General features: G+C 52.5%; 1 protein-coding gene across 1 annotated transcript in view; it reads left to right on the top strand.

Moving 5' to 3' along the window:
- The first annotated feature begins 3,350 nt into the window (after nt 1-3,350).
- DNAH17 (dynein axonemal heavy chain 17) overlaps nt 3,351-16,936 on the top strand; it is a 143,962-nt gene continuing 130,376 nt past the window's right edge. The window contains exons 1-10 of the mRNA XM_037810408.1: nt 3,351-3,695; nt 4,552-4,745; nt 5,451-5,643; nt 5,856-5,955; nt 6,174-6,259; nt 6,447-6,572; nt 7,196-7,348; nt 7,469-7,555; nt 9,300-9,467; nt 9,744-9,860. Of these exons, the coding sequence (XP_037666336.1) occupies nt 3,351-3,695; nt 4,552-4,745; nt 5,451-5,643; nt 5,856-5,955; nt 6,174-6,259; nt 6,447-6,572; nt 7,196-7,348; nt 7,469-7,555; nt 9,300-9,467; nt 9,744-9,860 (1,569 nt within the window). The remainder of the gene's footprint in view (nt 3,696-4,551; nt 4,746-5,450; nt 5,644-5,855; nt 5,956-6,173; nt 6,260-6,446; nt 6,573-7,195; nt 7,349-7,468; nt 7,556-9,299; nt 9,468-9,743; nt 9,861-16,936) is intronic.

The raw sequence follows: 16,936 nt of genomic DNA, 5'->3' as shown, positions 1-16,936 counted from the left end.
TCATCCCATGCATGCAGGGATTGACTCAAAGATTTATTGAGATGGCCCTAACCAAACAAATGCCAGTTCAATACACACAAAACAATTTGTACCCCCTCAAGGAGGAGGATCTTTATAATGAGGAATGTGAGAAAGCTCTTTGGAGGTTTGAGAGACTAAAATGTAAAAGCTAAGAAGAGTTTAAAAGAAAAAGGGGGGAGTTGTGAGAATTAGATTAAGTTTAGCTTTCACACAGGGTGGGGGCAGCTCAGGGGAATGGCAGAGGGTCAAGAAGCCAAGCTAATAATCGATGGCCGGTCCTCCTGTTTATCCACCCACTGTTCTTGCAAGATGGAGACTGGGGGAGGGGTAGAGGTTCCTAAAATGACTTCATAAGTTGTTACCAAACTAGCTCAGACTGGCTCTGCAATTAAAGAACAAAGGAAAGTGGGGTGGAGACTTGTTTCAAATGTTCCAAGTTTGTTCAGGAGACTTGGGCAGCTGCATGTTTCAAATATGCACGGGCTAGTTAGGCTTGTGGAATAGAATGTAACCTCTGGAGTATCCAGCCACTGGAGAAACAGGGGAGGGACTTGCGGTTAGGCGTAGGGAAGAAATACTGCTGGGTCTATTGTTCTGTGCACCAACCCCCACATTTTGGTTGGGTGTCCGTTCTTGCAAGTTCGTGAATAATTCTTTTCTTCTCCACAATCAGGTAAACGTTTATTCCTTTTTAGGAATAGTGCTTGTTTCTCACACAGGCTAAGAGCCTTTCCAGGACCACAGAGGATGTGCTGAGCTGCCTGCCTGCCACTGGTGACCTGGGTCCAGAGAAGGTTCTGGAAGCCTCGGTACCCCGAGGAGACCTCTGGAAGTTCTGTGGCAGTTGGAGCCCTTTGAGGGAGGGGAGCCATTTCCTGTGCTGGTCTGTGAAAGGGCTGCCTCTCGGGCCACCTGCTGGCCACTGGGGCAGCTGTTTGCCCAAACTGGTGAGCAGCCTTTAATCCCCACAGGCGGTCAGGGCCAAGCGGAGGGTGGCTCCGGAGGCTGGAGGTGGGATCCAGGCGCTGGTGGGCAACAGACCCTTCACTCCTCTCCACAGAAGGACAGCAGACCCTTCACCCACCCCCACGGTGGGCAGCAGACCCTTCACTCCCCCCCACCCCCACGGTTGCTCTGTTCCCTACTTGGGCCTGTCTCGTGAGCAGGCTCCCCATGGCCAGCCCCTTCCTCAGCCCCGGCCCCCCAGTGCCTTCCCTCCAGCTGCCCGCCTCAGCCCACCGCCTTCTCCTGGGGGCCCCAACATTAGCTTCCTCCTGCCAAGGTCCAGAGGGCCAGTGCTGGTGCCACCTCCTCCAGGAAGCCTTCCCGATCCCCCCAGATGGCCGTGTCCGCCTCCCCTGGGAGCAGCGCATGGGACAACCTGCTTGTTAACTGGAGCCTTCTGGGCTTATACCCCGGGGAATGATGGGAGGGGTCTCAGATAAGACCACCTGTTTGGGAGAGAGACTTGAGGAACTCTGGGGAGCTCTCAAACCCCTTACTTGGGAATGAGCCCACTCCTGTTGCCTCTCTTGAAAGAAAAGATGATTTTGTAAAGCCCAAATCTAAAACTCAGTAAGCCCAAGGATGCCTCCTTCAATCCCAGCCCCGCAGTGAGGGCTGCTGTGTGCACAGGGCTTCCCGAGTTCCATCCACGTCTATGAAACGAGGGCTCCAGGCCTGTCTTAGGGAACCCCCAGGCGGTTAACTGAGCACTGTGCACAGAGCCCTCCCGGGGCCTGGCCAAGGGCCCCCCGGAAGCCCCACCTGCCGCTCCTCCGCCTGGCTGAGGTGTCCGCTTTTCATGCCAGGTGCACAGGTGTGCCTGAATCCGCTGGGCTTCGCTCACTGACCTCCATAGTTCCTGCAGATCACGGTGTTTTTTTCCCCCCTCTGCTCTCTCAGAGGACCTTGACACTGTGAACAAATTCCCAGATCATTCGAAGAATATACAATAGGTTATTGCTTCCCATCGTCTAATTGTTTTGCCATAAGACAGTAGCCAGAGTGAAACAGAACCTCTTTCACAGTACATATGTTTTTGGGGGGCAGACTGTAACAATCTCAAAAGCCACAGCTTTGCTCAAACCCAAACCCGGGATTGTGGGGTGCTTCCGACACCATCTGCAGATGTAGACTCTTCGGAGCCAGGCACTGACAGGGTCTGCGTCAGAGGAAAGTGCCTATGAGTTTTGGCTGGAGGAGCGACTCGGCTTCCTGATGTCCCTCCCAGCCCGGCCGGCCCGGGACCCCAAGGAGCTGGGCGGACCGAGGCCGCCTCTTGAGCTGTAATACAACTCAGCATCCGACTTACCTTTCCATCCCCCGGGTGAAGACCAGAGCCGACCTGCACTGCGGGCCCACCCCTCACCTGCCCCGATCCCCACCCTGTTGGCCGAGCCCGTCTTTATTTAAAATTTTGATATTTTGTTCATCAGGGATTTTTTGGCGTTAACTTTGATCTTTAAGAATGTCACATTGAACTATTGTTTATCTTGATTACGAGACTTTTGGTGCCCCCCCTCCACCTTAAGTTTTGTGCCTGAAGCATATGCCTCAGCTACCCCACCCTAGCCAGCCCTATGAGACTTCGGGGTGTTCTCTAAGGGGATCCCCTCCTCTGCCTCCCCAGTTAACCCTGCCCCCTTAAGGCAGATCCACAGTGAAATTCCCCTAGGGGTCTAGGAGCTGCTGTGGGGGGTCTGCGGAAATCTGCAGTTGGAGCTCTTTATGGGTATGGGGCAGGGGAAGGCAGAAGAGAGAAGGTGAAAAGCAGGGCAAAAGTTGGGGTGCACGATGGCTGGGGTTAAGACAGAGTGTGATGAATTCCACCCACTATGTACTGGGTCCATTTCCTTCTCTATTTTTCGCATGAACTCTCTGGGTAAAACACTTTTGCTTATTGCTTTCCTGGGACTGTCCAACCTGCCTTCTGTCACCTCCTTTGGCCTCCTCCCAGCCCATCAACCTCAAATCATTTCACTATTAGCTTTTCCTTTCCTCTTCTTCCCCCACACCCCTCTGTGGCTTCTCCCAGCCTAGTAGAGTTAGGGTCACAATGAGCACACCCTGTCGTCCTGAGCCCGCTCCCTCGAGGCTGGGACCCCCCACCCAGGAGCAGGGGCAGATGTCCAGCCAGAACAGCACCGGCTCGGCCACGTCTGCCCGACAACCCCCCACCCCCACCCCCAGCTGGAAGCTTTATATCCACGACAGACCCTTTTCCAGATGATTCCCATGGTCTCTGGGAGAGCGAGACTCCCAGGGAGCAGTTCTGCATGTGGGTGTCTGTTCTTTGGTAGACGACTGCGGCTTAACAAAAGGCCACGATGACGATCCTGTCGGACATTAGAGTGGAGTATGTAGAGCAAGTAGCCTCCATGCTTCTCAAGTTCAAGCCGGACAAGTGGAGCAAGATGCTCGGAGCCGAGGAGAATGTGGCCTTGTTCACAGAGTTCTTGGAGAAGCCGGACGTGACCATCCTGGTGCTGACACTCAACCCCGCCGGCGCACTCCTACCCTGCCTGGGCTTCCCGGCCACCCTCAAGTCCAAAGGGGTTTACTTCATCAAGACGAGGCCTGAGCAAATCACCAAAGACAGCTACAAGTCCCAGCTCTTCTACGGGGACATCAGCCCTGCACCCGTGGACCAGCTGATCGCCGTGGTGGAGGAGGTGGGAGCCGGTCCGCACCGGGACAGGGGCTGGCGCTCCCAGGGCTTTCGGTGAAGGGTCTGCAGCCCTCAACGTGGTGTCTGGGCCATCCCCCAGAGCCGGTTAGGAGGGCAGGACCTTGGCCTCTGCACTGCCCCGCTGAGTCAGACCCCCAGGGGGCTGCCAGACCCCAGTGGGCCATCACCTTGTCCTCTCCTGGTGTCACCAGAACCTTGGGGCTGAGCTATATACAATCCGTAACATGTGGGCTATTCGAGTACCTGTAGATCGGCTCTCCCAGTTCTGAGACTTTGAGTAGAAAAAGGAAATAATGGGATGCTGTGTTGTTATGTGTCTCTCCTCTGTTCTGTCTGCTCCCCAGAGGCATTCTGGGCAGGCACAGCAGATGGGCACACCATGGGGAGCTGAGCAGCCCGGGTTCGAGTCAGCCCTTCTATCTCACTCTCCTTCTCTGTAAAGCGGGGACACGTGTCTCTGCCGTGTGGGAACTCAATAGGAGCCAAGCTGGGCCCGTGCCAGCGTCCCTTGGGCCTAAATTGGGAGCACAGCGGGCCAGGGCTGGAGCCCCCAGCCCCCCTGGGATGCATGCAGCCTTTGCTTTTGTCAAGAAGCGTGAGCTCCTGCTGCAAGAGCCAGAGTCTCCCTTTCTGGAGCTGGCTTTGTTACTCGGGAGCTGGCTCGACACCCCCTGCCCCTACCTCCTTCTGTCCTCCAGGGTCCTGGGCACTGGGATCTCAGTGGCATCATGGGGACGGGGTCCTTGGCATCCCTGAGTTGGTGAGGCAGGGGCAGAACCAGCTGACTGCCGTTGTGGAGGAGGTGGGTGCCAGGTTTGCACGGTGAAACTTTCCTTTAGGTCCTCTACTCTCTGTTCAACCAAACGGAGAACATGAGTGGCTGGCCCCGGGTGGTGTCAGAAGACATTGTGAGACAAGTGCACAAGCTGAAGAATGAAATGTACGTGATGGGGGGCAAGATCAAAGGGAAAATGCTCCTGCCCATCCCAGAACACCTGGGGAGTCTGGATGGCACCCTGGAGTCCATGGAGAGGTAGGTGGGCCCCGGCTGCCTCCCAGTGAACCCTCTGACCTGAAAGACCACCGGTGATACACTGTTTCACTGCACACTGGTTTTGTGTTTTGATGCTCATGAAATCTGTGATGGCAAGATGGCGGCCTTGGGTGGGAATGAGCCAGGGCAGCAGGGGGAGGGCCTGGAGCCCCCAGGGGTGGCAGCATCGAGCCCAGCCATCTTTGCAACTGCCCTGGGGTGTAAGACTCTGATAACTGCTGCCAGTGTGATACCGAGTTCCACTCACCCATGTCTGAGGGTGACCAGTCCTGGGGTGCTCATCGTATGTGTGAATCCCCCACTGATCCTCCAGTAGGCTCCCAGGAGGAGTCACCATGAGGCGCCATCTTGAATATGGGGTACGCCCAAGTTGTTTCTCCTCTCCCCCCTTCTTGAAGATGAGAGCCTCAGGCTCTGACGTCTCAATGACATCCATCCTTAGCTCAGGTTCCCTTCCTAGCTGGGAGCCCTGGGAAATTCTCCAGCCTCTCCATGGTAGCCACGAGGAACCCAGGGACAAGGGGCAAGACATGGTGGTGGTGGTGGTTGTTGGTGGCCTCTTGGCTGAAGGACAGTGGGGGTGGGGGGAGAGGGATGGATACCCTCCCAGCAGGGGCAGAGCTCCTTAGGGCCCATCACTCCAGGGAGGCTGTGACAGTATCTCCCCTGCTTTCTGCTCTGCAGGATCCCCCATTCCCTGGACAACTCGCTGCTGCATGCCATTGAAACCATCATCATCGACTGGTCCCACCAAATCAGGGACGTGCTGAGCAAAGACTCGGCCCAGGCCCTGCTAGACGGGCTGCACCCCTTGCCTCGGGTCGAGTTTGAGTTCTGGGACACCAGGCTGATGAACCTCAAGTGCATCCATGAGCAGGTAGCCAGCTGTGTCCGCCGTGGCCGGCTGATTGCTCCCTCAGGCTGCTCCCAGCTGGGTGACGCGGGCGAGCCACGCACCCCCCTGCGCTGTCCTCCCGGAACTCCCGGGGACTGAGTAACCTGAGCAAATTTCTCTGCCCTGCACCGGCTGCATGGTCAGCTCGCCCTTGACCTTCTATTGAAGGGTGGACGTTCTTCTTTCCTTCTCAGCTGAACAGACCCAAAGTGAACAGAATAGTTGAGATCCTGGAAAAAGCCAAAAGCTGCTACTGGCCAGCCCTGCAGAACGTGTACACAGATGTCACCGAAGGTGAGCATGTGGCTCTGCCCAGGATCCCCAAGGAAGCTTTTGGGGGGAACCTGGGCCTTCTGGGGGGTTCCCCATCCTTGGCAGCCTTCTTTTGAGAAGGACTCTGTTTCTCCAAGGACCAGGCCTTGAAGAACAGAAAGAGCTGCCTCCGCCGCACCCCTGACTGCCACGGTGGGGACGATTCTCACGCACGTATTTACGTGTGCTTGTCCCACCAGGGCTGAAGGAAGCAAACGATATTGTTCTGTATTTGAAGCCCCTGCGGACCCTGCTGGAGGAGATGGAACAGGCCGACTTCACCATGGTAGGCTGGGAAGAGAAAAGTCATTTGTCAGAGGCCAGCGCCTTGTCCTCAGCGAGCAGGGGCTGCAGGCCCCTTTGTTGCCACCGGCTGCCCGGGCCTGGGGAGGTGGCCTCTGCCGTCCCCTTGTATGTGTGTGTATGGGGGTGCTGCGTGGCCCTTACCGAGCACCGAGGCCGTCTCCCCACAGCTGCCGACCTTCATCGCCAAGGTCTTGTACACCATCTGCTTCATCTGGGCCAACTCCGAGCACTACAACACGCCCTCCAGGATTATCGTCATCCTGCAGGAGTTCTGCAACCAAATCATCGAGATGGTAACCTCCCCATGGCCTCGTCCCCTGGCCTGCGTGCACTACAGTTTAAAATTAGGCAGGAAGGCGGGCGTCGATTCTGTCGGGCCCTCGGCTCTGTCGGTGGCCCCAGGGACTGTCCCGAGACCTGAGCAGGGCCCACCCAAGCTGCCCCCGCATGGGGAGGGAGGAGAGAAGCCAGACTCTGCCTCACTCTTCCCTGCCCCATGAGGACACTCCAGGGCTCTTCGTGGGGTGCACCTTGTATCTCCCTGCAGACAGACTCCCTTCCCTTCTCCCTTTTACAAGCACATTTTAGCCAACCGCCCAAGCTTGAGTTGAAGAGCTGCAGCCTTCAGCTGCCTGCAGGAAGTCAGTCCCGGAAAGGCAGGGCCAAGGGCCCTTGGGCCCTTCACAGATGGTGTCGCTTGGCCCCTGAGGCCCAGGATGAGGGGCAGGTGAGGGAGTCGCAGCTGAGTCTCCTGAAAACCATCGAGTGGTCAGCGGACAGGTGGGGATGCAGCTCTAAAGTGCGTCAGAAGACACAGGCCACCCCGCCCGTGGTTGATTGCATCCGATCAGCCAGGCCGCCTGGACGTCACCCCGAATGGCTCTGGGAGCTTTGCCATGTGTTCTCTTTTGCCCAGACCCGAACTTTCCTGAGCCCGGAAGAAGTGCTGAAAGGCCTGCAAGGAGAAATAGAGGAAGTTCTCAGCGGCATTTCTCTGTCCGTGAACGTTCTGAAGTCGCTCCACCGGACTTACGATTTTTGCTGCACAAACATGAAGCTTTTCTTTAAGGTGTGTCTTGGCTTGCAGAGCAAGAATCAGCGCGAAAGCGGGTCACGTTTATATCGTCCCCCACTTTTGAATAAGCAGGAGTATGTGAGCAAACACGATCTTTTCTCTCTCTCCTAGAAGGAAAAAGAGCCTGTTCCTTGGGAATTCCCTTCCTCGCTTGCATTTTCCAGGATGAATTCCTTTTTCCATCGTATCCAAACCATCGAGGTAAAAATGAAATCTGGCTCATCTGGTCACCTCCTCTTCACAGGCTGTGCTTCTATTAGGAAAGCTGCAGCTCTCATCCTATCCCCCTTTAAAATAATCTCCCAGTAGAGAGAAAAAAAGAAGTCAGCCCAATCTTCTAGGTCCTGGGTAAACAGAGTCAATTGGGACAGCCTCCTCCTTGTCCGGAATGAGTCACCAAGAACAAAAATGACCTGTTTAGTTTGCTTCTCCCCTTCTCCCATGTCTTCTGCCAGTGAAGAGGTTGAAGACAAATTAAATGACCAGAGTTGGACACCTGGACATCAATGGGAGAGTGTTAGTAGAATTAAATTATTACAAATGAAGACTTTAAAACGACCCTGCATCAGTTCTATTTGGAGACGCAGAAATGACACATAGCAAATTAAAATGTTAAAGATGCTCAAGATGGTTTCCTGTGGGGAGGGCAGTTGAGAGTTAGAGACATGAGGAAGGCAAGAAAGTTTTGCTTTTTGTTTTGTGAACTGCTGGATGGTTGGTTTTTTGTTTTGTTTTGTTTTGTTTTGTTTTTTAACTTGATGCCCATATTATTCATGTTGTAGAAAGGAACAAGAGTCACCCTGGAGTCACTGAGCATTGATTTCAGGGTGGGGGCCGTTAGCAGAGACCCCCACGGGCCTGTGTGACTCTCATGCAAACCTGGGAGGCATGGTGGGGAGGCCCTCTGAGGACCCCAAAATTTCTGTCAGAAGGTGGCTGCTGAAGCGTGAAGTCTCCAGGCTGAGAACTTGGCCGAGCAGCCGTTGGTTCCTGCACTAACGGATTCTGAATCAGGATGAATTCCGGGAAACAGGAGCTTTGGGGATTGGGGGAAGGCCTTGCCCTCCACCTTCTGCCAACTGGGACACGCTGCACCCCAGCTCCATGGGCAGTGCCAGCCTTGGCTAAGCTCTGCCCTCCTTGCTAGTGGACAAGCCCGAGAGTTCCCGGGATAGCTCTTTTCTGCTTTCCTTGGTTTACAGCTCCGTGCGGCTCAGACTCTTTGGGGAAATGGCAGCCACCTTGGAGCTAAGTCAGCAGAGGGATGCAAATTCCACATCACACTTTCAGTTTTAAGTTGTGCCTGCTACTGTGCTGGGGATTTTGCAATCTCATTAGGGAAACAAGAACTACACACACAGAATCATTAGCTAGCAGGACGAGACGGAACGCAGTTCAGTGGAGAAATGAATGGCATAGAGAATAAATGGAGGGATCCCAGAAAGGAAAGCACCCCTGTGGGCTACTGTAACTGGGGAAAGCCTCGAGGAGGAACTGCGAGGAAGGAGAATTTGTACTTCGGGATGGGACCCTGAGTGTGGGGCGGCCGTCCCAGGTGGCAGAGGATTTAAAGCCAAGCCTCGCATCTTTCCTTCCAACGCTGAGGACATGGCCCCCCAATCAAATGTGACTTCTTTAGAGGCACGATTTGGCCAGCGTCCGGTCAGGACAAGAACCCCGTCTTCCTCTCCTTCTCTCCTCTGTGTCCAAAACGTGGAGATGCCCCTGTGGAGCTCTTCCTTCCACCCCCTTTCTCCTCATTCAAGCAACACCCTTAAAGAACACGGACACACGCAGGGGCCCCGGCTCTCCGCCCGGCCGCTCTCCGGGATGACCCTGCTCCTTGGTTTCGTCCTGCTGGGGTCGGAGCCGGACCAGCCACCCAAGGGTCGAGTTTGCGTACGAAGGGGAACTAAGTGCACTGTGTTTTCTTTTCCTCTGCTAGGATCTCTATAAAACTGCCATCGAATTCCTGAAACTAGAGAAAATTGAGCTCGGGGGAGTGCGGGGGAACATCTTGGGAAACCAGGTGACGCAGATCTACGACGAGGTCTTCGAGCTGGTGAAGGTGTTTGCTGACTGCAAGTACGACCCCCTGGACCCCGGAGACTCGGTGAGCAGGCGCCCCGGTGGACCCACAAACAAATACACGCCCGTTTGGAAGCCCAAGGGGGTGGGAAGACAGAGAGGAAACGGGCGGTGGGCAAACCCAACACGTCTCAAAAGGGGGCCAGGGAAAGGGCAGGGATGGCCGTCCCCATGGCGGCGAGCACCTTCCGCTCCCTTTAAACCCTCAAATCCCCTCCCCAGGGTCCGTGGGCCTTGAAGCCTGAACCTCCCCGGCTTTGCCGGGCTGCTGACCAGGTCAACTGTTCCCATTTACTGTCAGGGTTTTGATGACGATTATGCTGATTTTGAGACCAAAATCCAAGATCTGGACAGGAGGTTGGCCACGGTCTTCTGCCAGGGGTTTGACGACTGCAGTTCCATTGAGTCCTGTTCAAAGGTATGTGCGGGGCGGGGCCTCGGGCTGCCCACCTGGGCCGAGAAGGGTCTCAGTGACACTCTCGTCACACATCACACCTTAGAGAGGGAGGGGGCATCCCTGTCCCTTCGGAGCTGGTCAGCAGCCATGTGGGTGATGTCCGGTGGTTTTTACTACCACGTCGTAGACTGAGAGGAGAAGGTGGCTAAGAGATGACAGTTTTGCTGATGCTCATTGTGCTCTATAAGAAAATAGATGATGTCCGTTTATTCTTATTCAGTGCAATTTCCCCCTACATAAAAGGAGCAAAGGTTAAGGAGAGTCAGAGTTGCTATAAAAATGAAATGCATGTGCATCTTGACCCACTGAGCTGAATTTACAAATCCTCCAACGTCTGAGATTTAGGGAGGACACGCTGTATCAGAGTCAGCTCTCTCTGCGTGGCAGGCTGATGGCTGGCGGTGCTCCTTCTTCTGCGTACTCATCAATGATTTCCAAGATGCGTGAACCATATAGTACTTTTATTATTGGGCAAAAAAGAAATGATGCTACGAAGAAAGCATTAAAAATATAGATCCTGGGAAAGCAGTAAAGCACCCCCGTCTCCCCCAGAGTACATCAAAAGAGAAATACAAATGGCCAATGTACTTATTTTTTCAAATTTAACCTCACAATAACTAAGAAAATTCTATCTAAAACTGCAAGGTGCCCTTTTCACCAAATTGATGAGAAGCCAGAAACTCTCATCGTTGCTGCCGGTTGACGTGGCTGTGCTGGAGGAGGCGTTCATCCGTGGGCACGCTGGGGGCCTGGAGGTGGCTCTTGGCCTCCCCAGTGCTCAGGCCTGACTCTGTCCTCCTGAAAGGCTCCCGTAACCAAGCTCACGCTACAGCAGGGTTCAGTGCCAACATGCCAACTTGTCAGTTTGCAAGGAGACCTGTCTATCGAGCAGCTGGGATGCTTCAAGGGCTCGTGCATCCTCTCCTTGTAGGCAGACCTGAGATTCCTGTATCCCAGGACCCACAGTCCCTGCACTCACCTTGCACTCCAGAGGTGCCAAGAGAGTGGGAAGGAGAGTGGAAATGACCAAGGCAGTCATCAAGTGTTTAATGGCATTGGACTCTGTTTCTTGTGACTGCTGTGACAAAGTGCCACAGGCTTTGCAGTGTCAACACTACACGTGTATCATCTCACAGTGCATTGGGTCTGAAGTCTGACCCAGGTCCCATCTGGCGAAAACCAAGGTGTCAGCGGGCTGTGCCCCTCTCTGACACACCAGAATCTGGAAAATGTGTTTCCTTGCTCATTCGTGTTGTTGGCAGAATCCATTTCCTTGTGGTTTTAGGACTGGGGTCCCCTAACCTCACCGGTTGTTTCCAGCATTCTGTGGGCCACCTGCAGTCCTGGGCCCGTGGCCCCTTCCTCCGTCTTCAGGGCCAGCAATGGCAGCCAGGCTCCTCTCCTCCTCCTTCCATCACCGCATCTCTCACACTCTCCCTTCTGCTTCTCTCCTCTGCTTTCAAGGACCCACCCGCATAATCCAGGATAACCCCATCTCCAGGTCCTTAGCCTCAGTCACGCCTGCAAAGGCCCTTGTGCCCCATATGGAGCATATTCATGGTCCCAGGGATTAGGGTGAGGAACCTCTGGGGTCCTCACTCCACCGAGCACAGCTTCAGAGAGCGGGGGGCTCCACCCAGAGGAGCCCTGGTCCTGCCCAGTGGGGGGTCCTCCCAGTCCACAGGGACGGCCTTTTCAAATCCTGCTGGCCTGTGGGCTGTTCCTTCTCCCCTGGACAGGGCTGGGAGCAATGCAGCCAGTGTTTGCTGCAGCACTGTCCTGTAAATGCAGCCAGGGTGCTGCGTGGCCGGCACTGCTTCTCACCAGCATCGTGGTCTTTCTTTGACTGAGAAGTGGAAGCAGGCAGCCCAGGCAGCCTGTCCCGGGACCTTGCACAGCTTGGTTCTCTCTGATTGTCAGCGGGCAGCAGCTTAACTCCCGGGGCAGTCTTACCTCCCTTCCTTCCAGCTTCTTGAGGAGCTCCACTCTGAGACCTCTGGGTACCAGCAACATATGACAGCCAAAAAAAATATCAAATTTGCCTGTTGCCCCAGAAATTCCAGTGGCTCTCTAGAACTCATTTTGAGTTAATCAGAGGAATGTACATGGATTTACATATTCAAAGGATCATTGTTTCTGTTTGCTAAAGCTGCTGGAATGCAATATACCAGAAATGGGTTGACTTGTTCAATGGGGTTTTATTAGGTTGCAAATTTACAGTTCTAAGTCCATGAAAATGTCTAAATTAAGGCATCTAGAGGAAGATACCCTCTCTGAGGAAAGGCTGCTGGCATCTGGGGTTCCTCTGTCACATGGGAAGGCACATGGAGACGTCTGCTGGTCCTTCTCTCCTGGTTCTGATTTCAATGTCTCCCTCCAAATGTCTCTGGGTGTTTCTTTCTGGTCCTGTCTTAGCTCCTCCAGGGAAAACTCTGGATTTCATCTCTTAGCTTCTCTGAACTCTCTGAGTTTCATCTTTTATCCTCTCATAAGGACTCTGGCAAGAGGATTATGACCCACCTTGAATGAGATGGGTCACATCTCCATGGAAACAACCTAACCAAAAGGTCCTACCCACAGTAGGTCTGCACCCGCAAGAATGGATTAAAAGAACATGGCCTTTTGTGGGGTACATAACAGCTCCAGACCAGCACAATCATCATAACATTGTTTGAAATACAGAAAAATTTGAAACAATATAAATGTCCACTAAAGGTGGTTAAACAAATGATGTGATGGATGGAGCCATCTATAAAATGCAGGGATAAGATGTTCTGGAGGAATTTTTACACACATAAAACCTGCTCATGATGTGAGGCTACCTAGAGACGTATTTATAATGAAATCTCAATTTTGTAAAATATTCGAACATAGATGAAGAACTTCAAAGAAATATAACAAATACCAACAGCAGTTATTACTAGGTAGTGGAATTATAGGTGATTTTAAATTTCTTGTGTATTACTATCCGTATTTGCCAAATATTCTACAATGAACATATTTCACTTCTGTTGGTCCTACTTTTTCTATACATCTTTTATCCCCTTGCCTTTTGTTGTAGTGATTGACTATTTTTTTCCTTTATTCTATAACCCTCCCCCAATTTCTTAGAAGCGATACCCCGATTTCTATCCTTTTCTAGACGCCCTTGAATTTGTGCCGTGTACCCTTTACAAAGTCTGAAACGTATCGTCATCTTTGCCACCTCCTCAACAAGATAAAGACTCAAGATAACCCATCAGGGTCTTGGTTTGCCTGAGCTGCCATCACGGATAGCACACAGTGGGTTGGTTTACACAACAGGAATTTATTGGCTCCCAGTTTTGTTGCTGGAAGAAGCCTCAAATGAAGGTGTCGGCAAGGCTAGCTTTCTCCCCAGGTGGGCAGCCTTCCCCGCTGGCTGCATCGGTCCTTGGGGTTCCTCTTGTCACGTGGCGGTGTCCTCTCTGTTTTGGCTACTGTGACTTCCAGGTCCTCTTTATAAGGCCTCCAGTAATCTGCTCTAAGGTCCACCCTGATTCAGTTGGGCCACACCTTCACTAAAAACAACACGTTGAGAGGTCCTGTTTACAATGAATTCTCACCCCCAGGAGAGCAGATTAAGATAAAGAACTTGTGTGTTCTGGGGTACGTAATCCATCACACTCAGTCACCCGCTTCCCAACTGACAGTCTGGAGGGTGTGGGCAGAATGTTAATTCTGTCTCTCTTTAATCCTCACAAAGTGACTATTATTAGAATTCTATACAGAAAAGAATTGTTTATATTTACCTACATATTTACCAATTTCTTTGCATACCTTTCCTTGCATTTCTGATGTTCTTTCTGAGGTCATTTTTCTTCTTCCTGATGTACATCCTTGGAAGCTCCTTTTGTGACATTCTGTTAGTGTAAAACTCTCATTTTTTGTTTATCCAAAAATATTTGATTTCACTCTGGTTTTTGAAAAAAAGTAGTTTCTCTGGGCACACCTTCCAGCTGATAGCCATCTTCTCTTAGAACTTAGAAAAGGTCCAACACCAGTAGCTTCCATTCTCACTGTTGAAGAGTCACTCTCATGTAGGTGATTTCTCCTTTCTCTGTGTATGAGTTTAAGTTCTTCTCTTTGTCTTTTGTGCCCTGTAGTTTCACTATATAGCGTAAATGCTAGTTGTTCTCCCAAATCTGTTTTCCCCTTCTATAGAATTAAAAGTTTTAGCTATGCACAGAAGCCAAGCTAAAGATTTATTCCCTAGCTCCCTTGCAGCAAGATGTGGCCATGTGGCTAGCCAATGGGATGTAAGTGGAAATTTGTTTGCAACTCTTGGGTAGTGCCCTTAAAAAGAAAGTAAAAGCCCTCTCTTTCTGGCCAGCTGGAATGAGGATGCGATGGTTGGAACTGGAGCAGCCATCTTAGACTATGAGATGGAAACTGTATGTTGAGGATGGCAGGGCCACTAGTGAGAAGGTACCTGAATCCCTGCTACCCTGGAGCCACCATATCAGCTCTGGTCTGTTTTATGCTTTGACTCTAATGCAGGAGAGAAATAAACTAACTCCTGTTTGTTTAAGTCACTGTTTTGTTTTTGGTTTTGGGGGTCTTGGTTACAATATCTGGACCTGTGTCCTAACTAAAACAAATTTACATGGTATCTAGGCATGGATTTCCTTTTATTTATTCTGTGTAATAGAGGTTGTGCTTCCTATACCAGTGGATTCAAGACTCAGCAGTTCTAGAAAATTTCTGCATCTCCCCACTGCCTTTCTTCCTCTCTTCTAGGACTTTGATTAGACCTGTCAGACACCTATTAGACCTGCTCATTCTACCCTCCACAGCACTTAATCTCACAATTTCTACCTCCTCAGTCTCTCCTCTATGAATTCTGGGTAATTTCTGCAACTCTAATTTCGGTTCATGAATTTCGTCTTCCACTTTGTCTTATCTGCCGCGCAACCCAGCCACTGAGTTTTTCATTTCAACAGTTCTAGTTATTATTTCTGAAAGTTCTATTTGTCCCCCCACCCCAACCCCACATTTCTCTGGCTATTTCTGAGACTCTCTTGTTCTTTGCTCACTTTTAAAATTCCAGTTCTAATCTTCAGAAACATTTTGTACATAAATCATTTTATAATTTATAGCTGATAAGGCTACCACTTTTTTAAAATAGTCACTCGGCATGAGGCTACAAGCCATTCTGCAATTTAGAAGCCCCCTTAAGGAAGCGTCTCTGTTCTTTCTTGGGAATCCAGGCACTTTGCAGTAGGAAAAGGACAAAGGGCCTCACCTGAACTCCTTGCTTTGGAGGTGACTATTTAAATTTCCATCGTGTGCAGATTTTCATATGGTCTTTCCCTTGGATGGGACTTAATGGTTACCGAGGGTGGCCCTCATCCCAGGGCAGGACACATCTGTAATCTGTCTCACCTTGGTCGCCGCTGTGTGGACACTTCCAGGGAGGGTGTGAGCACCAGTGAGTGTGAGAGTTGCACCCAGTGGCAACCTGCTCCAGGGTGGTATTAGAAAGCGCTTCCTTACATCTACTTGGATTTGACTCCGCCTATTTCTAAAAGTCAGTATTTTCTCAGGAAGACACAACTCTGGCTTTTTTCCACCTTATGTCCCACCTAGACAGAAAGCCTCCCCAGACCAAGAGTAATTCCACACGTACAACCTCCCGACATCAGCCCTAAGACTGGAGCAGAACCCGACTCTTTATTTCTGTCCTTGGAAAACCCACCTCATGGGTTACCTGAGTGCTCCCCTGGTGTGTTCAAGGGCTCACCCTGGCCACCTGGCCAGACAAACGCGTTGGCCCCGGGCGGAGCTGGCTGTCTTTCTGGACGATGTCCAGGCTGGGCCTCCTGCGGCTGAGCTGAGGATGCTGCAAGCCCCCCATCCCTGAACACAAAGCTCTCTCCAGCTGCTGATCCCAGGATGCTCCTTTGCCTTTTAGACATTCTCTTTTAAAGTGCAAATGCATGGGATTCCGAAGCTCTGGAAATGTAAGGATCAGTGAAGTCTTGGATCAAGTTGGCGTTCCAGGCAAAATACCAATGAATGCAAATTAACACTCTGCCTCCTTTTGCTGTTCCCTTCCTCCCTGGAACACTGTGCCACCGGCTCCCCACTGCCTGCAGGTCTCAATCCAAATGCCCGTCCAGAGGGCTTCCCCCGCCCCTCCCTACCCAGCCGCCCCTTCCTGCTCCGTCACTGATGCCCACGCGGCCGCTTCGTCTCTCGGCCCTCGGCCCACCTGGGATTCTGCTGCGAATTGGTGTCCTTGTGTGTTCATTGTTCGTCTTCCCAACTAGAAAGTAAACTCCCTGAGGGAAGGGGCTTGGTTTGGGGTCACCTGAGAACCCTGCCTGGTGCGGAGCAGGTGCTCCGGGCTCCAGCTCAGGGCGTTGTCAGGAGACGGTGCTGCTCCGGGGTGTCCTCGGGTGGGGCCCAGAACGGTGTCCACACGGCGCTCCCAGTGCAGGACAGCCCCCAGCAGGGGCTTTGAGTCCATCCTTTAACTTGGAAACACCAGTTTCTTGCCTGTGATCGGGTATCCAGGATTAAAAGACAACACCCCAGCTAACGCATGATGCAGCGTCACCTCGGGGACAGTGGCTCCATTCGGGAAGTGCTGTCACCCGCCCCTCCCGCGGGCGAGGAGAGGCTCGGAGAAGTTACACAACTTGTCACCGGGCCAGGGCAGATAAACCCCAAGACGCATGCCAAGGCACATGAGATGTTGCCCCCATAAATCGGGTTTGGAGAAAGGGGAAGAAGAGATCCAGGACGCCGTCCGGCTGGGGCTGAGGCTCCTATTGGTGGAACATCACCCCCAACCCCCCAGCCCCCTGGAAGGGTGCGGTTCTGTGTGGCTTTTCCCACCCTGAGGATGAGGTTGGGTTGTTCCATCTAAATGGCCGTGCCTGTCCCCTTTGAGGTCTCCGGCGCACACACCCTGTCACCCTCTGGGAAGGAGGTGCCTGGGAGGAAGCTCGCCGTGTCCTGCAGGATTGAATCGCAGACAGAGAGCCGAGCTCCCAGCACCAGGGGCTAAACCC

Source organism: Choloepus didactylus, chromosome 18, assembly GCF_015220235.1.
Source record: "Choloepus didactylus isolate mChoDid1 chromosome 18, mChoDid1.pri, whole genome shotgun sequence".
In the NCBI taxonomy this organism is placed as follows: Eukaryota; Metazoa; Chordata; class Mammalia; order Pilosa; family Megalonychidae; genus Choloepus; species Choloepus didactylus.
This window is presented reverse-complemented; position numbering and strand designations above follow the sequence as displayed.